At 54.9% G+C, this 26,085-nt stretch overlaps 1 protein-coding gene across 1 annotated transcript; it reads right to left on the reverse strand.

Annotated features, from left to right (window-relative positions):
* Positions 1 to 740: 740 nt before the first annotated feature.
* PAK6 (p21 (RAC1) activated kinase 6) lies at positions 741 to 24,903 on the reverse strand. The gene is made up of 10 exons (XM_082736414.1): positions 24,779 to 24,903; positions 24,101 to 24,218; positions 12,977 to 13,185; positions 11,396 to 12,055; positions 5,286 to 5,798; positions 5,040 to 5,173; positions 4,562 to 4,688; positions 4,311 to 4,436; positions 3,734 to 3,868; positions 741 to 2,349 (listed from the first exon to the last, which is right to left on the reverse strand). The coding sequence occupies exons 3-10, from the start codon at positions 13,178 to 13,180 to the stop codon at positions 2,182 to 2,184; spliced, it is 2,067 nt and encodes a 688-aa protein (XP_082592540.1). The 5' UTR covers positions 13,181 to 13,185; positions 24,101 to 24,218; positions 24,779 to 24,903; the 3' UTR covers positions 741 to 2,181.
* Positions 24,904 to 26,085: the final 1,182 nt, after the last annotated feature.

Genomic DNA, 26,085 nt, shown 5'->3' on the forward strand with positions numbered 1-26,085 from the left:
GCAGCTGTCTGGGTGGGACTGCTGCGGAGAGCAGGAAAAGGTTGGCATGACTCCTGGATGCTGCCTGAGAGGTTTCCCTGAACCCCGGGCTGGGGTGGGGGGAGCGGAGTGGAGGGGGCTGGGGGACGCAGGATGAACTCTCAGGAAGGCAGTGCTGGAACCAGAGTCAGAGCTAGAAGTTGAAAGAGAATTCCAGCCACCTCCCCTACCTGCAGGACTAGTACCAAGGTCTCTTGATTTTCAGCCACCAAACTGCTCTTTGATAACCCCTCAGTTCTGAGAACTGAAACAGACTGCTTTCTCTCTGGAAGCAGCTCCAGGCCACTTCCTAAGGAAAGCCTGGGGAGAGCAGCCTCTGACTTGCCTTAGAGTGAGAAGCGAAAGGGAGAAGGGAGGCACTGAGGCAGAAAGTGGTTATAGCCCTGGTGGCTATAACCGGAGCCCCTCTGGTACCAGCAAGCACAGCCCATGGCCCTGGGTCTTCCTGGCGGGGTTCTGGTCCCTTGGAAGGAGAGCTCTGTCTCTTTCTCAGCTCTTTCAGCCCCGAGGGCCTTTCACTTCCTGTTTCCCTCCTTATCTGCCTTCACGGGCCCACAGGCCACCAGGAAGTTGGGTTTTCTGTGGACTTGGAGTGGCTGCTGGGGAGGTTACATGGTGGGGAAGGGGGCAACCAGACCCCCACTGCAAGTGTCCAGCTTGAAGACAGCCTGGCTCCATTCTCAGAGACAACAGCCCAGACGTTTTTGAACACTCAGTTTAATTTAAAACAGGCACAAGTGCAAACAATTCACAAAAGTTTCTAGGGAAGATGCTTTTGTTTTTTAAAACTCTGACCTTTAAAAAAGTCCTTGCAATTTTTTTTTTCCGGCCCCAAAGCAGGCCATTGGGGAGCAGAGGAATCTAAAAATATTATCTAGATAGGGTCCTGACACCTGAAGTCCTTCCCTGGATTCCCTGACTCACAATATCCCTGAAGGTGGGGAGGGAAGGGGGAGGAGGGAAGGAGCAAGGGCAAATGGTTTGCACAAAGGGGGTACCCATTTTCTTGACAGGATGGGGCCCCAGGAGGTGGTTCACCTCCCCCCAGACCAAGATTTTGAAAAAGAACAGGTCCTTGATGACCTGGTTATTGAGAGGAAGCTCATAGCCGAAACACAGTGTGTTCCCTCACCATTCCTGTCTTGGCTCTTAGACTCCGGCGTAGAGGAGAAACTTGGAAATTTGCCAAGCCCCTAGGATGTATTAGACTCAATGCAGACCTGTCTGCTGGTCAGGTAGAAGCAAAGGACTTGGGAGGTGGGAAGCCAGGCCAGGAAAGCAGGTCCCTTTGGAGTAGAACTTAGTGGCAGAAAGATTGGGAAAACTTTACAGAAGCTGGCTGTGGGTGACCTGAAGGGAGCCAAGCTGTCAGAGTGACCATCTGTCACTTACACACACACACACACACACACACACACACACACACACGTGCACGTGATGTTCTCTCCACACTGTAACGTGAGACCACGTTTACCACCAACTCCATTCTTTCTCTTTTACCCAAAGCAACGCTCCACCTCCTTCCCTGGCCTGTGAGCAGGCTGGTCACACTTTGGGGCAGGCTGTGCAGGGAGAGTGGATGTCAGTGCAGGTGAGTTGGGAAGCAGGTGCAGGTTGGACTGTACCTTCAGGAAGTCAGACACGAGGGAGGAAGACAGCTTCAGGCAGTAGAAACCTTCCCCGTGGCCCTCTCGAGACCCCAGGGTTTAGAGTTGGAGCGGAGAACAGCAGCTATCCTGGGGAAGACCAGCAGTCTGCCCCCTTGGGTAGCCTGGGATGCTTGTGTACATCTATCTTTAAAAAACTGCAGCAGCCTTTTCGGCTGGGTTGGCCATAGTGGCCAGGAGTGCTGGTCTCCAAGTTTCTTAGAAATATCCCTGTGCAAATGACAAAGGGTCATCCTGTAGAAGGGGTCTCCGTCATCCCAAAGGCAACTGGGGACTCTCTTGGGAGAGAGAGAGACCGAGGGGCAGGTCCGGCCTGGCCCAGTGGGCGGAAGGGCAGGAGGGTGTGGGTGGGGTTTCACATTCAATCTTTGGAGAGAATACTGAGAGAATGAGGCAGGCGGGCCCTGCTGGTGGGCTGACAGCCCAGTGTCCCCTGCCTGGGGGTATTGGTGGCAGGTGCACTCTGCAGGTGGGCTCAGCAGGTGGAGGTCTGCTTGCGGTAGAGCTGGATCAGGGGGACCAGGCACTCAGGCAGCCCCGTCTGCAGCAGGAAAGGGTGGTCCAGGAGCTCCTGAGCCGTGGCTCTCTCCTGGGGGTCTCGCACCAGCATCCGTTCCAGGAAGTCTCGAAGCACTGGGGAGACCTGTGGAGAGAGGGCAGCACTGAGAGCAAGCTGCCATATGCAGTCACTTTGGGGTGACTCATCTGCCCATCCCCACCATCACTGGAAGGTCTTAAATTCTCTTGTTTCTTACTTCCTGGCCGCTCCCAAGCTCAGCAGTTTTCAGATCATCAATTAGGTAAAGAAACTTGGCCTCAGTCCAGAAAAATGGCTAGTTCACCTCTAGGGGGTGCTGCTGAGCAGAGGAAGGAAAATGCCCTGCTCCTGGGGAGCCTGGCTGCAAATACACAGCCCATTCCCCACCCTGCTGCTGGAGGCTCTCAACCTTCAGGCTCTGTGGCTTTGTGGAAGGGGCATGGCATTGGTATTAGTGAGCCAGTCCTGGGTCTATCCCTGATCTTTGACAGGTTGTAATTTTCTCTAGACGTCAGTTCTCTTATCTGTCCAATGGGCTAATGATAAAATGTGCTTGCCCTGTCTTTAGTGAAGATCAAAAAAGAGGCTAGGGGTGAAGTGTCTTGAAAAATAGAAAAGAGCAAAGTGAGACCTGACAAGGAAGATTTCTTTAATGCTCTAAGCCTTGGAGTCTAAGTCAAGGGCTTATCTTGGTTCATTTTGAGCCAGTACCTCGGGATGAGGCTAAGTCTTGGGCTGTTGCCCAAGGCTACGTCCTCTGGGCAATTAGCCAACTGGAAATCTCCTGTATGTGTTGGTCCTGGGGCTGGCAGTGCAGGCTCCAAGGACCAGTGGTCTGGGAAGGTGTTTCCTGACTGTCCTCCCATCTAGCTGTGCAGGGGCCACAGGAGTATTTTATCATTTAGGGACTGGATTTCAACCCTCTGCGACATTTCTCACTCTGGCCACCAGATGGCAGTGCCATTTTGCTGCCCTGTGCTGACCTGGCCACCAGCAAGGGGTGTCCGCAGGTAAGGCCTGTGGGGTTTGGGTGGATTTGGCAGAAAAGGTTAAATGCATGTGCACTCACATGTTCACTGGTTTTAAGGGAAAACCTGTGGCTCAGATGTGGCCAGGATGTGCACTGGTGGAGGACAAACTGATCTGCTGAACGAGACTAGGAATACTGTGCCATGGGATGGCTCCCCTGACAGAGGCAGTGGAGGGGCTCCTGCTCAGTTAGCTTCTCTAGAATTCCTCCCCAGGATATCAGGGATTCCTGGCAGCCTTGCTTTCCCTTCTCTCAGGCTCCTGTCAATTGCCTGCAGGTGGAAACTTGTTCGAGGGGCCACAGGAGTTTGCCACAGGTTTTTTGTGGAGAAGGCAGAGCCTTTTCTGGGAGCCTCTGGCTTCCATGGAAGGGAGAAGGTGGGCCTAGGAACCCAGGCTCTGGTCCCCTCAGCCTCAAGAAGAATGGGGTCAGCAGGGTCCATTATGAGCACTGACTGACCTTGTGAGAGTTTTTCAGCCTGGGTGGGGGGCTGTCCCGGAGCCTCTTCATGGCCTGCACTGGGGAGTCACTGAAGTACGGTGGCTCGCCGTCCACCATTTCAATCACCATGATGCCCAGGGACCAGATGTCTACCTGTAGGAAGAGAATGTCCCGGATGGTGCTGGCCAGAGTAGGGCCCCTGGGTAGCAGTGTGTTGCACAGGGACGGGAGCAGCTGGCCTCCTTCCTGGCCACCTGCCCTGTGACCAGTTACTTCCTGCATGAGTGCCCACTGACTGGAGGGACAGAGCTGTCAGCCATTCTTGGAGACTGGCCATCAGACACGAGGAAGCCTGGTCATACCCACCTCGCCCATGAGCTGCAGGAGGGAACAGTTTGTGGCAGCAAAGTCACAAGTGAGGGCAGACCCATTCATGAGCTGGTAGGGGGCATTGGGAAGTGGGGTAGGGTATGGACTAAGTGGGAATCCGAAAACCAGGGCTATTTGGGGGAGGGATGTCTCTGCAGGGGCCACAGGAGCTGTTTGTTCCCAACTGGAACTTCTGGGAGGATGGGGGCATGGAGGGACTGCTTACCTCAGTCGCATACAGAGACCTGGAGATCACCTCAGGAGCCATCCAGTAGGGGGTTCCTACCAGGGACTTCCTCTTCGGCACATCTTTGCTGATCTGAGCACAGAAGCCGAAGTCCGAGAGTTTCACCTGTATTTGAGATGGGGCAGGTCGCGGAGGACAGGGAGTGGTGAACTAGGAGCAGGAGCTGAGTAAGCTCCAAGCTCAGACACAGGGGGCGGGGCACGGGCACGCCAGGTTGGGGAGGGCCCTACCCTGCCATCAAGGGTCAGAAGGATGGAGTCACTTTTGATGTCCCGGTGGATCACACCCTGGGCATGCAGGTAAGCCAGAGCCTGCAGCACGGCCTCACACACAGTGGCGATCTGCTCCTCGTTCAGCCTGGACAGGGAAGGCCAGGCCACAGACAGAAGAAGACATGAGCTTTAACAGAACTGCAGGGCTGGGCAGATCGGGTGCCCCTGGGCCCAGGCCCCATAGCTCCCGGGCAATACACGCGGGGGTCCAGTCAGGCCAGAGCCTTGGTGGAAATGGGCCTGGACCAAGGCTGGAGACCCACACCCCACTCCCCTGAACCCTCCTGGGTCTGTAAACCCGAACGGACAGGGGGGTGCTCACGGTGATGTGACAGGCACCCTGAATTTTCCTGGCCTGAGGCTGCTCAATTCCCCTGCTGGGACAATGATGGGAGCAGCCAGTGCTCAGAGCCCAGCCCCTGCCCCAGCTGCTCACCTGACTTGGGAGACGATGTCCGTGAGGGCCCCGCCCTGCAGGAACTCCATAAGCACCCACAGCTCCTCACCCACCAGGTAGCTCTTGTACATCTCCACCACGTTGAGGTGCTGGTAGTCTCGCATGATCACCACCTGGGGAGCAGAATGGGGAGGGAGGGTGCTTGAGTGCTGGGCCCGGTGCCCATGGCCCCGCTCCCGGACAGTCATCCTCAGCGCCGGACCCTGTCCCGCCATCTCCTCCCACCTCATTAAAGAGCAGCTCCCTGCGCTGCTGCTTCCTGAGGTCCATCATCTTGACAGCCACCTGGCGGCCCGAGTGCTTCTCCCGGGCCAGGCAGACAATGCCCGTGGAGCCCTCGCCGATCTTCACGTAGCTGTCCAGCAGCATCCGGGGGTCACCCTGGTCCACCACCATCCTGAGCGCAGCCTTGAACTGCTCGTGTGTCACAACACCTGTGTCCTCACCAGCCAGGGCGCCCTTGGCTGCTGCAGGGTCCTGGGGCAGGTACAGGTTGCTGGTGCTGATCTGGGCTTGCCTGGTGCGTGGGGAGCCCGCGGGGGAAGACCGGCCTGGGGTGGGGCCGGCGGCCGTGGGGGCTGTGCGGAGGGACTTCTGGGGGCTGCTGGTGTCCGAGGTGGTCAGAGGGCTGAAGGTCCCCATGGGTGGGTCCGAGGGCAAGGACTGGGCCTTGGCCACCAGGCTCGGTGGGGGGTCTTTCTGCAGTGGTGGTGGTGGTGGTCGGAAGGAGGAGTTAGGCTGCAGGGAAGGAAAGAGGAACAGAGAAGGGTTTGGCTGTGGGAGCATTTGGAGTGACCTTCCCAGAAGCAGGGGGTGACCTCTGGACAGGGGCGTGTCTGGCAGGGCATTGGACCAAATAAGGGAGGTGCCATGGGCAAGGATTTTCAAAGGGAGCCGAAGCCGAAGTTCATGCTCAGGAGCTCAGCCCCCAGCATTCCCAGGTGAGCGGCTCTTTATATCAGCTCTGCCTCTCCTGGGAAGCCGAAGAAAGCAGAGTCTCTGGGGTGTCCTCTGCTGGGTATTTCTTCCTGGGTAATTGACAGCCAGACCCCAGGGAGGCCACCAAGAGGCCGTCTTCCATGCTCTGTACTGCTGGGCTGTGTGGGGAATCTGGGTCAGAAGCATTCTGCATTCCTGGGGCGCTTCCACCCAAGGGCCCATGTGGGCGGAAGAGGCCCTGGACAGTGGTGGGGTGGTGGTGGGGGGGTCGGTGGGCAGCACTGCAGCTGGGACTGCTCCCCAGCCCAGGGCAGGGAAGCCACAGCAAGGGGTCTGCTAGCCCCACTCGTGGCTGACAGCAGGAGCCTGCGTGTCTGTCCTGAGAGTATGTCCCCAACAGAGGACCACAGAGCTGTGTTACCCTCTGGGGGGTTCATAGGTATGTCTCCCGGGGTTGGGAACTGGTGCCAGAGAGATCTGGAATTAGGAGGCCAGGGGAAGGGAGATTTCCTAGAGCCCCCAGAGCAGCCTCTGTCCCAAACATGACTCCTGGCTGATGACTGCCCCGCCCCCAAGGAAGGGAAGGGGGCACGCCCACCCCAATCCTTATGGCCTCTGGCAGGGAGGGAGGGAACGAGTGGCAGACTGGGCCTCAGTGAGCCCAAGGCCCAGCCCTGAAGCCTCTGAGGCTCCTGTCTTTCAGGGCCCAAGCCCTCCAGCCAGCCTGGCAGGAAAGCATTCCCTCCTTGGGTTCTCTCTAAGGAGCTGGCGAGGTGCAACGTGATCCTTCCCAGGGATTATATGATTTTAGAAGGGGCCCTAAGTAACATAACAAGGGACACTTGAGGGGCTGCAGCGAACTTTCCAGAACATCTCAGAACCCATCATATGGCAGTTGTCCAGTTGCCCACTGGGTTCTGGTCCAGATCCCCAGAACTGCAACAACCTCCAAGAAATCTCCCTAAGTGCTTAGCTTGGGCCGAGGGACCCCAAGTCTGGGCCTTGGAACCCACCAGGCTCAGTAGAGCCCTGTCAACATCTTCTGACCTTCTCCCCAGGCTTCAGGGTGCCCCCCCTTACCCAGTGCCTGATCTTGCCTAGAAGGGAGCATGTACACAAGTGCCCTTGCCAGCAGCGAGCCGAGCTGTGGCAGTCTGCCACCCCCGCCCCACCTGCACACTCCAAAATGTGCACCAGCCTCTGGCAGGCTATGCCTGGCGCGGGCTCAGCCTTCACAGCCAAGGAGCCAGGAGAGCCTCCCAGCACTGCTGCACAACTCCATCCTGCCCGGTGAGCACCTCTGGGGGGTAAAGAGACCCTCCCATGTCTTTGCCAGCACCTGACCCTCACCCACGTTTCCCCACTCTGTGTAGTGGAGCAGTAGGACCTCTGGACTTGGGGTCATGACCTAGACTCAAGTACAGCTCCTGCTCTGACCAGCTGTGACTCTCAGGCAACTCACCTTCTATGAGCCCACCTTGTCTGTCAGGGCACGGTGATCTGGGGAGCTGGAGAGAATGCAGAATCCTGCTCCAGTAAGTCCTTAGAGCAGTGACTCTGCATTTTAACGAGGCCCCTGGGCTCTGATGCCAGAGGACTGTGGACTACCACAGGAGCAGCTTTGGACAAATGGGCTCTGTGATTCCTCGGCCTCATGGAGGCTGTGGGAGGGCTGGGACTGGGGGTGCGGGGAGCATGTTCACGTCTGAGGCTGGGAGGCCATGTCCTGGGAGCAGAGGTTTCACAGGACAGCACCCTACACAGCTCACTTGGTCACACAGTCACCGAGGCAGCCCCCAAGGCCCAGTAAAAAGGTTGCCTGCTGGCCTGCAAGGTGCGGCTCACAGAAAACATGCTCTCTGACCATCTGGTTCGGATTGGATAGAATGTGGGAGCCCAGAAGCATCTAGAGCTTCTCTTGAGGTTGCTTTCATCACCCTTGATCTGTCTCTACCTGGATGTCAAAGGCAGGCTCTAAAATAATTCCCTTCACCTGCTGGCCTCTTGGCCCCCTACACAGGCCAGCTCTGTTCTCTGGTTGAGCTGGCTTGGGCGGCGGGGTGGGGGAGGTGAAGACAGGCCCTGAGATGGGCCAAGGAGGGGATTTGCTCCCCCTCCGCTGTCAAGGCCCCTATGGAGACACTGTTGCAGGCGCCTGCTGAACTCAGAGGCCAAGGGTGCAGCAGGGGTGACTGGCTGGCTGGAAGCGGCAAAGAGCAGGGATCCAGCCGAGGGCCCATCCCCAATGTGGCCTGGGACATGGGATGCGGGGTAGTCTGGTCTTCACTTCCCCAAGCTCTGGACCCGAGCATCCCTTTGTTACCCTCTACAAGAAGGGAGCTTTGACTTAATGTCACCACAAGAAAAGTCCAGAGGAAACCTCTTAAGCCATACCAAGAAAGGGAAAGGGGGACAAAAGATGGAGTTAGCTGTTACCAGCTCTGGAGTTCGTTTTGTGACTGAGACATCTTCTTGGGTGGGAAGCCACCAGAAGGGGCGTGCATGTGGTTACAATGACGCCATCTTTCCTGCCTAGACCATGGCAACAGGGCCAGGCTCTCCAGCCTTGGGCTTGGGGGGCTATAATCTAAGTGCCTTGGAGGCAAAGGCCATGTCTTTAATATTTTAAAAATAATAAAGCCATTTATTGAGGGTGTCCCCCTTCGACAAGGCCCTTAAATGCATTATCTCATTTAATTCTCATAACCTCTGGTTGTTTTATCTTTGCAAGGGTGCTATTATTACCTGTATCTGTCGATAAGGAAATGGGCTCAGAGAAGTTAAGTAACTTGCCCAGAGGCACTAAATGGTAAGAGCAAGGTTGACTTCGGTCCTGGTTAGCCTGACCCTTCATCTCTCAGCTGTGGTCCTAATGGATGTCCTTGACATATAACAGAGTACAGGGTACACAGCAGGTGTTTAACCAAGATGTGCTGATTTTGTTGGGGTCTTTTGACTTAGCCTTTTTGCCTAAGAGGAACCACTTCTAAATCTCCCCAGTTCCTGTCTTAATGCTTTGGCCTCCCTGCCCCAGTCATGCCTCGAGGTCTTTTGTTTTTAGTCAAAGTGAGTAACTGTGGCCACGCTTCCTGGTACAAAAGCCCTAAAACCACACACCCTTCTGTAGCCTCTCCTGGCCCGAGGTGGCAATTGGTGGCTTGACCTCCAGGGCACCAGTGTCCAACCAGGTGCTGAGGGTCCTGAAGCAAGCCCTGGGGTGTACGGAGGTGCAGAAGGCTGGCTGCTGGTTTGGTTTGGTGGCTCCTGGGGCTGTGGGGGTAGGGTAGGAAGCTGGACGCAGTGGTTCTCAACTGGGGCTGATTTTATTCCCTACCAAGGGACATCTGGCAATGTCTGGGGGGCATTTCCGGCTGTCCCAGCTGGGAAGTGCTATCTGCGACTAGTGGGTAGAAGCCAGAGATGCTATTACATATCCCACAATGCACAGGACAGCCCCTAGGACAAAAGATTACTTGACCCAAATGTCACTGGGGCAGGGGGTGAGAAGCGCTGGCCCAGATCAGTGGAGAGGAAGTCTCTCTCCTGGCTTTTAGAGGCCTGACTTGAAAGTATTTCTCTAGAAATATATGCCCCAGGTGCCGGGAAGGAAACCATTGCCCTGGGTTGGGAATGGTGGTGTCTCCAAGACCTAGGCGACGATCCCGTTTCCACTGCACACCCTGCTGCAGTGGCCTACGGTAGATCCTTGGTAAAATGCAGGATGAACAGGCCTACTGTGGCTGGCTGGACAGCCTGTTCCCTGCTGTGGGGTACTGGCAGGAGCTCAGAAACATGCAGGTCACGCCCAGCCCAGTGTTGACACCCCCTTTTTCCAAATCCCCAAAACCCCACCACAGGATTCCCAAGAGGCCAGCGAATAATCAAGTTCCAGTTCTCACCTCCTGGGTACTTGTTCGGCCCTCCAGTCCCCACTCCACAGGGGAGCCCAGCCTGCGTCCTTCATCCCAGTGATGGCACAAAGCCCAGAACCTTCCCTGGGTGCCTTGGGCTGGCAGTGACTTAGAAAGGTTGAGGGTCCAGGCCACTCCCCAAACTCTCCACCCAAGTCCTGGCTGGAGCACACTCAGATATCACCACCGCTGGGGAGGTGCCAGGCTTGTTCTGAAAGCCCTCGGGGGACAGGAGCTCTGTCACTCGTGTCACTGTCACCCGTTGTTTCTTCGGTCTGACTTCCCAACCTCGTGCTGCAGCATAAGGTCATTTCTGCCTGCCCCTCGTGAAGGAGGTGCAGATGCCATGATCAGAAAGCCTTGGGGAGCAAGAGCCCGGAGGGCCCTCTCACTGCTGCCTTCCCTGACTCTCTCTCCACCCCTGTGACTTCCCCAACCCTCTCTGAGCCCACCTTCTCATCGGCCAAATGGGAAAGGATGGTGCTGTCACCACAGACAGGACATCACAGGGCGTGGAAGAAACAAGTGCAGTCTCCTCTGCCCGCCAAGAAATGTCCCTTCACTGTTTCCTATTTCACAAGAAAAATCTGTGCATTCCAGGCTGTGGCACGTGCCAAAAGTTGGCTTTCCTGCTGCTCCCGGGCCTAGGCAAACTCAGCCCCCCAGCTTTTCACAGAGCACACAAACCCCAGAACAAATCACTACAGAAACAGTAAATGAAACAACCTCTCCAGAAGAGCGGAGGGGGACGCCTGGGTGGCTCAGCCGGTTAAGCGTCGGCTTCTGGGTTTTCCATTCAGGTCATCATCTCAGCGTTGTAGGACTGAGCCCCACATCAGGCTCTGAGCTTGGCAAGGAGTCTGCTCAAATTTCTCTCTCCCTCCACCCCTCCCTACACTTGTACTATCTCTCTCAAATAAATAAATAAGTAAATCTTAAAAAAAAAAAAAAAAAAAAAAAAGGTAGGGGCAGGGGAGGAAGGGAAGAATCCTCCTCACCAGAGAAGGGGGTCACATGAACATCTGTGACTCCTGAGGGAGAAGCAGTTCAGGGAACCTCTGGTCGCCCTCAGGAGGGCACTGGGGCAAGCGAGGGGTGGAGACAGAAAGAAGCTCTGAGGAGAGGGAGGCCGAGACTCTGCCCCCAACCAGTGTTGGAGCACCCGTCTCTGCCACGGCCTGGCTGGGGGTGTTTGGGCTTATCATCAAAGGTGATTGCCTCCCACTGTGATCCACCCAGACACACAGTAGGGGGCAGGAATGAAAGTCCCTCGGAGGCCCCCCAGAAAGTGAGCGGGCCTGCAACCTCACTTGGACTCACCAGGGCTAAGCGTTTGGAAGACCAGAACTCTCAGCTGGTTCAGGATAGACTCCTCAGCTGAGGCTCTTGATCATTCTGTTCTCTTTCGCTCTCCCTAGCCTGACCCTGTAAATGGGGAAGGCCGGGCTCCCGGGCCCTGCTGAGGGCTGCCCCACCCCCACATACCTTGTTCTGGGAGGGAGGGCCCGGCTTGCTGCTGCTTGCAGTGGCCATGGCCGTGGCAGGAGTAGACAGGAACATGCTTCTGAACAGCCTGCGCTTCAGGCTGCTCTCCTGGGTCTTGGGGCTGGGGCTGCCCTCCCCGCCTGGCCTGCCTGTGGCCGAGCCCACCAGGCAGGACTGTGGCCGGGCCTCCTCGGAACCATGCCTGGCAGCCTTGGTCCTGCGCCTGCTGGTGGCTGCGGGGGGCGAAGTGCCAGGTGGCGAGCTCTGTAGGCAGGCCCCCAGCTGCAGACAGCGCTGCGTGGCACCCTGGAACTCTGCAGGGCCTAACGACTGGGCCTTTGTGGCCAGCCCATTGGGGAGGACCCTCGGGCTCTGTGGCTCTGGCCACGGCATCGGCCTGCGGCCTGCTGGTGTGTCCCCGTTGCAGCTGAGGTAGAGGCCATGGGGGTCAGTGCGCTCAGACTGGGGGCTCTGCAGGTACATGTCTGGGTCCATGGCCCAGTGCTCGTCCCCCAGCAGCCCCAGGGACTGTGCCCGCCGCCGGCTGGTGGGGCTGCGGCCACGCAGGGTGTTGGAGCTGATGACCGACAGCTTCTGGATGTCGTTGAGCAGCCCTGAGATGTAGCCGTCCGTGGGCACCGAGCTGCCCCGCACCACAGTCTGTGGGGGAGAGAGAAGAGCATGAGCCAGCGGCCTGTTCATGGTAGGAAGCCTCCATGGGGTGGGGTGGGGGAGCTTCTTGGGGAAGGACCCCTAAGGACCTCCCTTCCTGTGTCATCCATCTGGTCCATAACTTTTCAGCTACTCCTCAGGACCATGGCAGGTCAGACCCTTGCGGGGGTGGCGGGGCGAGGGGTGGGGCAGGAGAGGGGACAGACCCTTGTGGGGCGGTGGGGTGGGGGGGCGGGGAGGGAGTCAGAGAGCCAAGGAGAAAGCCTATTGTCATGGGGCTCGCAGTCCAACAGCACAGACAGGGGGTAAACCCCTGAAATGGAGTGTGGGCAGCTGAGCTTGGGGAGCCGAGGGGGTGGGGTGAGGGAGTCCCTCTCGCCTCGGGGGGCCTGCTGTCATTCTCTAGCTCTATCTGCGGCTTTATGGGAGATATACGGAGCTCCCAGAGGAGGCAGCAACCAGGGCAGGGCTCTCCTCCACGTACACTAACAGGCCCCTGACTCCAACTCCTCTTGCCCTTCTTGACCCACACACCAAAATCCCCCTGGTCTGGGAGTCCCAGCCCCAGCTGCAGGTCCAAATATTGCACAGGACACACTTAATGCTAAAAGATTATGTGGTGTTACCTGAAATTCAAATTTTGCTGGGCATCCTGCAATTTGATTTGCTAAATCTGGCAACACTCTCAGCCTACAGAGAGGGGCACCCCAGGCTCCTGATCCCTGGAAATGGAGTCCTCGCCCCAGGTGAAGCTCATGGGGGGCTGGGGATATGAGAACAGCCCATTGATCGATAGCTGGTGATGAGGTGGTCCCTCCAGGGCCTCTGTGGTCTGGCCAGGCATGGGCTTCTGCGGAGTGGAAAAGGCTGACCTCAGCAGCCCCGACCTCCCGCCCCTGCCCACCTTACCTTCATGGGCTGGAGCTGCACCCGCGTAATGCGAGAAGGGTCCACCACAGGCTTGGGCCGTCGCAGGGTGTCCAGGATGTTCTGCCATTGTGGCGGGAGGCCCACAAACTTGCCTTCTTTGGGGTCGAAGGAGGTGTGGACGCGGTGCTGGAAGTTCTGTGGGGCTGAGATCTCAGGGCGTTTCTTCTTTTTCTTTCGGAACATGGTGCCTGCATGGGGAGGATCGGGCTGAGCTCTAGAGGGGCTTCATGGCTGCCTGGCCCTGGGAAGCATAGGTGGCTGCAGTGGGTGCTGGGGTCCCCCTACCCCCACCCCACTCAGGGCTCCCTCCCGCCAGCCCAGGGCTTCCCCTCACCTCACGTCCCTACTGCTTCACGGATATGGCTAGCTCCCAGCGAAGCAGTCCCAGAAACAACAAAAGTGCCAGAAATAAGCCAACACAGACTATAAACAAGGAAAAGAGGTGTCTGTCTTCTTGTCTGTGCCAAGTCTCCTGCCGAGCAGGCAGACTCTGGGGGTGTGTTTTTATAAGCTCCAAAGCCCATTACAAATATCATTCCACTGTCGAATAATTTAAAAAGGGGAAAGAGGGAAGCAAGCAGGCAAATTCCTTTTATGAAGCAAGTACGACTTTGACTCTTAAACCAGGTAAGAATAGGGCAAGAAAAAGAGAATTTGAACCAATCCCACGTATGAACAAAAGTGAAGGTCCGAAACAAAATGAATAGACTGAATCCAACAGCATGTTACAGGGGTTTTTTTGTTGTTGTTTAACTCAGATTAGTCCTGTGATGGTCCAATGACAGAAAACCTATTTATGTGATAAACAACATTCATAAAAAGCCAACATGTTATCCAGTCTGGGGCCACGTATCATAGAACCAGGAGCCCCCAAAAGGGCCCCCTTGGTCACCAAGTGCTTGGCCCTAATTCCAGCAAGGTCCTGAGTCAAGGGCACATCTGGTGTGTTTGAGGACAGCTGTCAAGGCGTAAGTCTCCCCAGGGAAGAAAGCGCCTCTCCACTTTGGGCCCTTTTCCCTGGAGTCTCAGAACTCCGGGCAAAATATCACTTGCAGCCAAACCTCTGTCCCTTGCTGATCTGGACTTTGCCTAAGGCTCTCTGAGCAATGTCGACAGGGACGTGGGCATGCAGATGTGAGACGGGGAGACCACAAACCCAGCGTGAAGTGAGGACTCCGGCTTACCTTCCAGGAGTCCCGGGCCAAGACCACATGTGGATGGAAGACTCACTTGAATGCTTCTGTCTTCGAAGGAGCTCAAAGCAGCTCAATGGGGTTTTTGTTTTTAATTTTTTTTCCTTATCGTGGAAAATACACTCAGTGGGCTCTACTGTCCCTTGGAAAGGTCACTTCTAGGTTTTAAGATGCAGACACGTTTGTTTCTTGAATTGCATGATTGCCTCATTCATCTGTCCCATAGCTTTGCCATGAGGAATTCAGCACCTGTGAGTCAATGTGAATCCACATCCTGTGTCTTGGAGTGTCAGCCGCCTTGGTGGCCTTGACACTGGGCCAACTACCAAATGCTCCCTGTAGGCAAACCCACGTGTGCAGGAGCCCCACGGAGGGAGCCCTTAGGAATGAAATACACCTGCTGAGCTGCAGGCGATTGAGGGGAGTCTTCCACTAATTTGGGGAGGCTCTGAGCAAGCTCCTTAAACGATTTGTGCCTCAGGGCTCTTCACTTATAAAACGGGGTTAGTAAAGGCTGCCTCACAAGGCTTCAGGAGGTTTCAGTGGGCAGACCCCCAGTGAATGGGGGCTGATTCTCTTTTTGTTGCCTCTCTGTGCACCTCAGGGCCCTGCAGTTACTGGACGGGAACAGATGCCCAATGCCTTTCCTTGCAGATTCGCTGGTCAAAGGACCATGCCTCATTTGGGGGACCCGGGAGCCTCACTGCCTCTCCATTGTGTAGACGCTTTGTGGTTTGGCCTCCTACCTCTCAGCCTTTGGCTCCCAGAGTCCTCATTCTGCAGTCCTGTGCTGATGGCCTCACAGATAGACCCTCTGCCCTAAATTAGCTTCACTGATGGCTTCACTGCCGCCTCCCCATCCCCCTGCGCCTCTCTGTGAACTCAAACTCTTTTGCAGGTGTGGGGACATACCCTCAAGCTAAAGAAGAGTGGGCTAATACTTTTAGCCCCAAACATCCTTCTTCCCAACTCTCCCAGCCCCACCTGAGTGCCCAGCTTTTTCTGCAGGAATGCATGGAGATAGTAGCATTAGCAAATGGTAAATGGCTCTGGGATCCCCCTCCTGAGAACAAGTTTTTCCCAGAGGCAGTAGGACACTGCAGAGTCATAGGACCCAAGGTTGTGGTAGTGAGGGTGGGGAGCTGCTGGAAACAATGACCTGAGCTCAGGTTTTGGAGGAGGGGACAATAGAGCCAGAAATCAGGGCCAGTTACTTTGCTAACAGAAATCCCCACCTCAAGAGAGGCTGCTAAGACACATCTAGAATGTGGTGAGGCTAATACTACCTGGGACAACACGATTGTGTACCCAGAAAATTGAAAAAGATCTACATACAAACTGCTGGAATTAGATAAGTGAATTTAGATGGTCCCTGAATCAAGGTCAATATAAAGAAAAAAATCCGTTTTTATTTCTTCATACCAACAGCAAACAAATAGAAAAAATATATATACATATATATTTTTTAAAGATTCTGTGGTACAATGGGGAATAGATTCTTAGTCTCAGTTTCCTGTTCCTGGCATACAACTCCTAACATCCTTGCAATCCCAGATGGAAAGAATGTTCCAACTTTTGGCCCTGTCCCACCTCTGGGGAAGGAGTGGGGCTGATGATTGGGTTAATTGTCAATGGCCAATGATTTAATCAATTGTGCCTCTGTAACGAGGCCTCCCTAGAATAACCCCTCAATGGCAGGATTCTGGGAGCTTCTGGGTTGGTGCACACATCAAGGCGGTGGGAGGGTGAGGCAGCTGGGCAGGGTGTGAAAGCAGATCTGTGCCTCCTACCCCATCCCTTCCCATATGCATCTCTCCTATTGGGTTGTGCTTGGCTTGTATCTTTTATGATGAGTGAGTTCCGTGAGCCATTCTAGCAAATTATAGAACCTGAGAAGGGGCTCATGGGAACCCTCAACTTGTACCCAGCTGGTCAGAAGTACGGGAGTCCTGAGACTTACAACTGATATCTGAGGCGGAGGGCGGCTTGTGAGACTGAGACCTTGGGGTCTGTGCTTACTCCAAGTACTGCCAGAATTGAACGGAATTGTTGAATAGCCAGTTGGTGTCTGAAAGTCGAAGAAATGGCCGCAAGAGAGAAAAAACCCTTCTCATTTGCTGTCAAAAGTGTTACTAGGGAGACAACCCCTCAGACACCATTTCCCATTTTACATTAAAAATGTCAAATCCTAGGGCGCCTGGGTGGCTCAGTGGGTTAAGCCGCTGCCTTCGGCTCAGGTCATGATCTCAGGGTCCTGGGATCGAGTCCCGCATCGGGCTCTCTGCTCAGCAGGGAGTCTGCTTCCTCCTCTCTCTCTCTGCCTGCCTCTCTGCCTACTTGTAATCTCTCTCTGTCAAATAAATAAATAAAATTAAAAAAAAAAAGTCAAATCCTAGGAATAAACCTAGTCAAAGATGTACCAGTTCCCTACATTGAGAAGCAGAAAACATTATTAAAGAAATTAAAGAACATTCATAGATTGGAAGACTCAATGATATAAAGATATCAATTATTTCCAAATTAACCTACAGATTTGTTTCAATCTCAATCAAAATCCCAGCATAGTTCTTTTGGTAGAAATTGACAAACGGGGAGCCTGGGTGGCTCAGTCGGCTAAGCATCTGCCTTTGGCTCAGGTCATGATCCCGGGGTTCTGGGACCGAGCCCCACATTGAGCTGCCTGCTTTGTGGGGAGCCTGCTTCTCTCTCTCCCTCTGCCTTTCTCCCTGCTTGTGTTTTTTCTCTTGCTCCCTTGCTCTCTCTCAAATAAAGAAAATCTTAAAAAAAAAACTCTAAAAAAAAAGAAATTAACAAGCTGACTCTGCTCCAAAATGTACAGAGAAACATAAAGAATCAGAAATAGTAGACACCGTCTTGAAGAACAAGGTTGAAGGATTACACTACTAAATATCCAGATTTATGGTAACAGTACAATAATTGATATAGTGTGGAACTGGCACAAAGACTGACAAATCGCCCAATGGTAAGAAGAGAGAATCTAGAAATAGATCCAGCCATAAAAGGTCACTTGATTTATGACAAAGGTGACACTGCAATATGGTAGGGAATAGATGATCTTTTCAAAAAATGTAGCTGAAACAATTAGATATCCATATGGGAAAAAAAAAAAAAGAATCCTGAAAAATGAATTCATGTCATACCCCCAAATTAATCAGATCTAAATGTGAACGGTAAAATAATAAGCTGGAGGCAGTGATGGGGGGATGGGAGAGGAGGAAACCCAGTCTGGCCATCGCCTGCCCCAGGTCCAGTGTGGATGACTATGTGAGGGCCTAAGTTTGGTGGGCCATCCTGTAACCCCTCACATGCTGGGGCCAAAACCTCCACACCCACGGGTCCCAGGGATAAATTAAACTGCCAAGGTTTTCTTTGCCCAAAATAAAATTCTTGATGGCAAATGTTAGGAGGAGGGGACTCTTCCTAGGATCTTTCTACCTTCCGTTCTTCCTTCCTCCCTTCTTCCCTCCCTCCCTTCCTTCCAGATTTTATTTATTTGTTTCGGGGGCAAAAGGTGGGAGAGGAGCAGAGGGAAAGGGACAAGCAGACTCTTTGCTAAGCGCTGAGCCCAATATGGGGCTCCATCTCAGGACCCTGAGATCATGACCTGAGCTGAAAGAATTGGACGCTTAACCTTGACTGAGATACCCGGGCGCCCCTCTAGAATTTCTTTCTAAAGAAAACAACATTTTAGAATAAAGAGTGATCATGAGGTCTGGGTTTCTAGGAGACACACTCACCCACTCAGGGGTCCAACGCTGCCAAGTCATTGAGTGTGAAACCCCTGAGACGCAGACATCCTACATCTCACCATAAAACAGGCCCTGAGTACTTGGAGCATATCACCCCCCACCCCCCAAGACAGAGGCATGGGTGTTCTGTTTCTAGGGCTCCATTTTCCAGCCCAGTTTCCCACCTACTGACCCAAGGCTGAGAGCCCAGGGGCCGAGGGAAGGTGGTTGCTGCTTCCGCCATGGGGCCATAGTACTAAACCAGCCCGCGCCAGCCGTTCAAGTTGCAGTCCCAGTATCTCCACCTCCTTGCATGCACATTCAATTCACCTAGTAGACAAGCTTTCCTCAAAGAAGACACCCTGAGGGGGGAGGAGGAGGGAGGGAGGAAGGAAGATGATCCCGCTGAGAGCCAGCCCTGCCTTTTCTTCTGCCTAACCTGATAGAAATCACCTGGACCTGACACTCCAACACTCCGCAGACACTCCGCAGTAGAAACGGCCAGAAACAAGGCACCAGCTCAGGCTCAGGGTGCCCTCTGCTGCCCCAGACCCTCCTGCCAGATTCCTCATCCCAACAAAGGGGAGAGAGGTGCCCAAGCTGGGATCCATCCTTGTGATTGGGGAATGCTTTGAACTTCCAGCTGGCCCCAAACTGGACCAGAGTGGGGATGCCCAGCACCGGGAGGGGGAGGAGCCCTGCCCAGACCAGTTTGGGAAGGAATCTCCCCAGGCACAGTTCCTACTGAGGCTGCTTCCTCCAGCCAGAGACTGGCAGATGGGGAGCCTGGCAGTTCCTGGCAGACACTTTCTGGAGGAAATCCTGCCACACCCAGCTCCCGAGGGTGGAACTGGGGAGAGAGTTCAGAAAGCCACAAGCCGGGCGTCCCTGAGGGGCACGGCTGTCATGTCAGAGAAGCAGGAGCCGCAGAGGAAATGTGCTCGGCTCTTTCCAAGGATCAATTCATTTCATTTTCCTGCCAACCCTGGAGGGTAGGAATTCCTATTATTACCCACGATTCTAGATGAGGCTCAGAGAGCCTAAATAACTTGCCCAAAGGGACAGAGTCTGGAAAGGACTGAGTTGGGGGTCTGAACCTATATTTGGTTCCAAAGCCCCTGCTCTGTCCACCATGCTCTTTCTGAGGGAGTTGGGCTGTTGTTCCTCTCTTTCCTGGGGGTCTCCATGAGCATCCGTGGGGCCGAGCTGCCTGCACAGAATCATAGAGAAGGGGGAGGGCAGCAGGGCCAGCTCCTTCAATCAAGATTGCTAGGCCTTTTCCCTGGGCTTCTCTGTGAGTCAGAGGCCAGAGGAGATTGGGGCTGTCCTGACTTGTCGGCTGACCCTTACTTTGTTTGGCATCAGGTTTTGGTTTTACCCTGCAAGGGGTGGGTAGAATGTTCCAGAGAGCTCACGTGGATGGCTGTGACATGAGGGCCTTGCATATATCAGAAAAGCTGCAGAAGCAGGAGGGGTATATTCTCTCCAGCACGGATCCATGGCCCCTAGGGATGGGGGGGGCGGTCCTCAGCTGAACGCCAGGCAACCTGCAGGCTTGGCTCAAGGAGTGGGGGGGCAGGGCTTTGTGGTTGATGCCACTGTTCCATGACTCCAAGAGGTCTGGGTGCTGTGGTGAGGCTGGTCTAGAGACCACATCGGGAATAAGCAAAAGAGCTTACTGTGGGTGGGTCACCCTCTCAAACTGCTCCTCTTGGGGAGGAGACAGCCACTTGCCCAGGCCTGGCATGCCAAAGCCATCAAGCTGTTTCCCCAGCAGTGCTGGTGGCCCACTGAGTCACCTACCTTACCTTCCACGCCCAGCTTGGAGTGGGGTTTGGCTATTGCCCCATATCAAATCCCTTTTAAAGGAAGACTTGTAGCCCACTGAAGGGATCCACAAGAAGGGGCTGCAGGCTGGGGAGTGGCTTCCAGAATGTGAGTCTAGAGGAGTTTGCAGTTAATCTGGGGGTGGCGGGGGGGGGGCAGGATTTAGTTGGTTGTGTCAGTCCTGAGATCTTGGTAAATTCTGAGGAATGAGGTCGGTGGGATCCCCTCCATACTGGGTGACTGGGAAGGAGGCATCACGGGCTCCATTCCAAGTGCTATGAAGCCAGAGTGGAAGGACACATGGGCTGCCTCGGAAGGAGGCTTGGTGGCTGCTTGTCACTACTGAATGCTGGCTTGGGGTGGCCCCAGAGTGTGGGGCTCCTGAGTTCCTGCTTGTAACCTCGGCTTACTCTTTTCCTTTCTAGGCTGTAGCATTTCCAGTGGTGGCCAGGTAATGGACCATTCCCCTCTGCCAGCTTCTCCAGGTAAATGAGGAGAGAAACAGTATCTGTTCTTGCTCAAGGGGCAATTTGAGATATTTGTAGTAAATACCCAATCAGTCAGTCATCACTCAGGAAGTGCTTGGTGTAAGTACCAGGCTCTGGGCTGATCATATCACAAACAGGCTCTGCTCCCCACCAGCCTATAAGGCAGGGCTGTTATTGTGCCCATTACACAGACAAGGAAACCCATGTTCACAGAGATCAAGGCATTGCCCAAGTAAAGCAGCAAAGAAGAGGAAGACCTGTGTCTGTCTGACTGATGTGAATGCTGCTGCAGGCAGCTGCCACCCGCCATCACCAGCCCCTGTCTCATTCTCAGACCCATTCATGATGCTTTGGGAAGTCACTATTCTAGAAGCAAGATGCTGAGATAGAGGCCAGCCCCCTGCTTCCCTCCCTTCCATCCACCCATCCATCCATCCATCCTTCCTCCCTCCCTCCCTCCTTCCTTTTTTCTAAAAGTAGGCTCTATGCCCAGCATGGAGCCTGATGCGGGGCTTAAACTTACAACCCTGAGATCAAGACCTGAGCTGAGAACAGTAGTCAGACACCTAACTGACCGAGCCACCCAGGCAGGCACCACCCCTACCCCAAGCCCAAGTTCTAGAGCACTTAGAAAGGTACCTCCACTACTGCCACCATCCAGGCACAGAATGGCCTAAAAAGGACCATGTCACCTCCAGAGCTGGGCCCTTCTTCTCAGTGATTTGTGGCTGGGTTGCCCGACCTCTTTGTGACCCATGTGGGAACTGTCATCCCACATCCACTTCTGTGAAGAATGATGGGCCTCACTGGACCCTGGCCGAGAATACCAGCCTTTCACTGAGGTGTTCTTATTGGCCGGGAATATTTTTCTCAAATGTTACTTTCTGGAGTTTGTTTAAATGTAAAAGTATGCTATTCATTTATTAATTCAATAAATTCATTTATTGTATATCAACTCTGCTCCGGGTCCTAGGGAATGTGGTGGATACAACAAAGTCCTGGGGCTCATGCAGTTTGGCTTGCTTTTCCAAATAGACGATGCTAGACCCCACCACCTGCCAGAAGAGTGCACGTGCTTGGGGACTTGCTCATGGGGTCTAGCCTCTCCTCTGTCCCTGGTCAACTTTCAGTCACTCAGTGGCATTCCTGTCAGGGACGTGCCTGTGGCCTGCTAGAATGTGTTCAGTGATGGGGAGCTCCCCCATGCTCCCCGAAGGCCCCTGACCTCTGTCCCTCTGTCCTCTTGCTGTTCATCCTTTATATGGAGCTGATCTCTGTCCTCCCTCAGCCTCTAGCGGGGATCTGAGCCTGCCAGGTCTACCCCTCTTCACATGACATGAGTCAGGAGACTCCTTTCCTGGCCACCGAAGTCTCACCAGGGGACAGGACCTGAAGAGAATTTCATGTGCTTTTCTGCTCAATGGTCACCTGCAGGGTGGCTGGGTCCTAGACCCAGGCTGTGCCTCTCACTGCGATGGCTTGCGGGCCTCATAAGATCTGCACAGGGCCTCTGTGCTGAAGTATACGGGGTCCCCAGGATGCTCAGCAAGACCTTGAGGTTTCTTTGTCACCCTGGACAGGCCCAGAGAAAAGCTGAGTGTGCAGGGCACAGGACATTATGCTCATAAGCCAAAATGCCTCAGTTCCCTGCCTTTGTCACCATTCCCACACTACAGGTCTCAGCAAATCCCCAGGGGAGAGATAATGGGGCTGTTGTTGAAAAGAATATGATAATAAAGCTCATTCAATCTCTTGTGTCAACACTCCAGCTGAATGAGAGGCCAAAGAGCCAGGCTGGCCAGCCAGGAAGGTCAATATTGACTCAGGCCTGCCTCAGGCCCACTCCAGCCTACCAGTGCTGTGCTGTGGTCCAGCAGTGGCCCGAGCCAGAGCAGCCCCTCTGACCCCTGTTCACTGCACTTAGAACCCACAGCAGTGGGCTCTCCCTCCCTGCACAGTACTATCTCCATGGCAAAAGTAAAGAATGGCCTTCCCAGGAGGGTTGTAGGCCAAGCACCTCTTCCCTTTCCCCAATTTTTAGCAGCCTCCACATGCAGAGGCCAGAGTCCTCATCACAGAGTCCTTAGAGCCTGGCCAGAAAGAGCCCCTCGAGTCCTCAGTCATAGGCTTAGGGCCCCTAACCACACTAAAAGATTACATTTCACAGCTCGTATTTTCGATATCTCCATTTTGTTCCCCTCTTTCTGCTCACACTATTGTGAGACGGGTCAAACCTGCTTTACTGGGAGCATCGTAAAGATGACAGGTGGCTGGGGAGAGGACAGAGGAGACCAGAAAGGGAATATACACGCACATACGGGTGTAAAGTGTGTGGCATATGTCAGATGCTGCACTAAGGGCTTCTTAGAGTGCATTTAAGGGCCATAACCCTACAAGCTCGATATTATGAGCTCTGCTTTACAGGTGAAGAAACCAAGGCTCGGAGAGAAAGGCTGTCTGAAATGGTAAGCGTGGAGCTTGTATTCAAACCCAGTGTATCTAAGCTTCTCTCATATGTTTGGTACCCAGAGAAGTCAAACAACCTTCCCCAGGTCACACAGCTGCTGAGGGCAGGGCTAGGACTAGAAGCCTCAAGCCAGAGGCTCCCTATGCCCAAGGCAGCCCTGTGGCAATGGTGTGTCTGGGCCTCCCACGGACGTGTGAGCACAGGTGACATGTACACATGTGTCCGGGTCTCCCACGGACATGTGAGTACAGGTGACACGTGCTGTCTCAGCCTCCACAGCTGGATCCTCTTCCAGAAATGGCCCCTTCTCCAGGCCGCCTCACTACCTGCCCTCCACGGACCCCCTTACTTGACTTTATTCCCATGGCTTTGCTCTTACACCCCAGAGTCTCCCGCCACAGAGCCAGACCATTCTCAGAATTCTCCAGAATTCAGGGCTTGGGTAGTTCAACCTTTCCTAAATAATATTAGAGGCTGGAGAGGGGGCTCACAGCCAGGGCTGCCCAACATTTATTATTTAATCACTGGGACATATCACAACTATCCTCTGAGGCAGGCTTGATTTCCATGTTTTATAGGTGAGGACATTCAAGTTTGAATAGATGTAAAACAACTTGCTTGAGGAATAGAAGGCAAAGTCAGAATTTGAACCCAGCTCTTTCCAATTCCAGATGTGTTCTCAGCTACTGTCCTATGTATTATGGTATATGCTGCAACCGTTCCAAAAGAGCCGAGCACAGACATAGGCTTGATCCCCCTCTTTTCCCCTGCCTAGAAAAAGAGACCAGGGGAGCCTAAAACACACCAGAAAAGGACATGACACAGAAAACACAGCCCACACCCCGAGAGCTCTTCAGGTCTTAGCCCTTGGTGTTCCTAGCAGCATCTATATCCCAGATGGGGGTCAGCTGCTCATCATCTGCAGGTGTGGGAAAAGCTAGATCCATTTTAGCAGGTTGGAGATGTGGGGAATGAGCTAGGAGGCAGGATGTGCAGAGCAGCACCTCTGCCTGGGGCTGCCCCCTGGCAGGCTCTGCACAGACCCTTCCTGTTTGGGAGCATCTTTCCCAAGCAAGAATTCAGGGCATCAGGCTTGGTGACACCGTCTCGCCCCAGACAGGCATCACACCTGAGGCCAGCAGAGGCTGGGTCAGGGGCAGGCAGGGCATCTGCTGTGGGCTGGGCTGGTGGAAGTTATAATGCCCATCCACTAAGGATGGAGAAACGGCACCTGGAAGGGACCACTGCCCCTGCCTTAGGCTACCAAGAACATCCCAGGAGGGCCACCTGCCTGCCCACTGCCCCATCCAGCCTTGTTCCTCAAGGAGGTCTGAGAAGGCTCCCAGACACCTTACCAGGGCTGAAGCCTCCTCACTCACCTCCTGGCCGCCTTCCTCGCCTCCTTTTCCTCCCGACTCCTCACCCTTTCGTTGGCAGAGCTCTCAGGCACCAAGGAGAGGGAAGACTGAGGACCTTCCCTGGCCAGTCCTCCGAGGCCTGGGTGGAAACAGATGAGAAACGCATTGTGACAAATGTAGTAGGTGTCTCCCTGGATTTTGCGACTGGCCGGAATCCAGAGCATTCGAAACCGCCCCAGGCCTGCCTCCCGACAGAGCCACCATCTCAGGTACGAGGGGAGGTGGCGGGCTCCCCGCGCCGCGCTCGGGGAGGAGGGGCCGTGGGCGCAGCAGGGCTTTGGGGCCCCTGTCTTCACCGCGCTCGGACTTAGCGCGGCCACCAACCCCACCTCGCAGGCTCCAGTGGGGCGCCCTCTGGGAAGCGAATCCCCCAGCCCCGCGCCCCGGCAGTCCCGGCAGCCGGGCCGGAAGCGCCCGCGCACACGCGGAGGTCGGTCCCGGTCCCCGCGCTCAGGGCCCCTCCGCCCCGCGCCCTCCCCACGGCCGCTCCTGGGTGCACCGGACGCCGGCCAGCCCTGAACTTTGGGGAATGAAAACCCAGGGAAAGGGGCCCGCGCGGGCGGGAGAGCTGTCGCCGCGTCCCGGGCCCCGCCCGGGGAGAGGGGGTCGTCGGTCTCCCGGGGTGGCGGGAGCACCCACCTGCCCAGCGGGAAGTCCCTGGAGAGCTCGGGGAGGCGGCGGGAGCCGGGCCCGCCCTCCGCGGGAGGGACCTCGGCGCCGGCAACGGCGGAGAGAGGCCGTGCTGACTTGTTTGTGCAGCGCCGGCTTCACCTGGCCACGAGTTTGATTTCAGGGTGTGGCCTCAGGTAGGACAGGGCGCACACAAAGCCCGGGAAAAGTCGCCGAGGGGTGCAGGAGCCGCGGCCAGGAGCCTCCTCGCCGGAGGGGCGCTCCCCACCCCCAACCTCTTGCTCGACCCTTTTCCTCTAATCCCTCGGCTCCAGTTCTGACCGGCCCTTTGCCATGGGACCCTGATCCGGGTCGGGCCCGCTGCGACCTGCTGGTGGCCCCATGGCCCTTGAATGGCCGCGCAGGGGCCTGACCTGGATTATCTGCTGAGCTCCTCCCGCTGTAATTAACCCATTCATTTGCATTGCAGATGCACATCTGGAGGCCGCAGCCAGACTCCTCCTGGATTCCAGAGGTGCAGCAGGGCGAGGGCACCCACCTACATACGTTGGGGAGTCTCAGCCCGAGGCCTTAAACCTGACGTCTTGGTCTGTCTGGACCTGACCCTGAGACAGTTTTGAGGAGTTCCCATGTACGGGCAGGAAAGCCAGGATTTACAGAGGTTGGGATTGCCTTGTCAACCTGGCTATGATCTGCTATCCTCTGCCCCAGAATTTCCACCCTTCCACCTCCCCACCAAGGGGACCTCTGGAAAAAAGAAAGCCTCCGCGTGCCCTGCAGTCTCGGGGAATGGGCCTGGTGACAGAGCTGGCATCCCCTGTTTGTCCCCTGGAATGACCTGACCTGGGAGCAGGAAGGTCATTCAGTGGGTCACTCCTGGCTGCATTTTACCCTGCTTCTTTTGAATTAGAGGGTAAAGATGCTGTGGGGGACAGGAAGGGCCACCTGTCTGTCCTTTTCCTAAACAAGTGAGCAGACCCTTGCTGTCCTAGACTTGGACCCCCGGGGAGGGCTGTATCCCACTTGGTACTGAGGGGATTCTGGCATGGAAATTCCAGTATATCTAGCCCTTGAGTGGCTGCCCCCAGGCAGTGGCTGGTTGACTACCAATGTCACAGTGGGGACTGAGGACAGTGCTGAGATTTTCGCCCTTGTTGGTGGCCTCAAACTTTCATTATTGAGTTCACCATTGCCAAGTCTTGTCTTTATTCACTGATTCTTTAGATCAATGCAATTTCTAGATAAAGCATTTGCATATGGGCACTATTGCTTATGAATGATCTGCTCTAGGCTCCTGCCAAACCCAGCTAAGAAGG

The sequence above is a fragment of the Mustela nivalis genome (assembly GCF_964662115.1).
Source record: "Mustela nivalis genome assembly, chromosome: 6".
NCBI lineage: Eukaryota > Metazoa > Chordata > Mammalia > Carnivora > Mustelidae > Mustela > Mustela nivalis.

Bases quoted from the DNA above. Each gene is read 5' to 3' on its own strand.
- PAK6 (XM_082736414.1), bottom strand. From the start codon at position 13,180: ATGTTCCGAAAGAAAAAGAAGAAACGCCCTGAGATCTCAGCCCCACAG. The intron at 12,056-12,976 runs GTAAGGTGGGCA...TCTCCCCCACAG, and splicing joins TGCAGCTCCAGCCCATGAAG to ACTGTGGTGCGGGGCAGCTC. The intron at 4,437-4,561 runs GTAGGGCCCTCC...TCTCAAATACAG, and splicing joins TTCTGACCCTTGATGGCAGG to GTGAAACTCTCGGACTTCGG.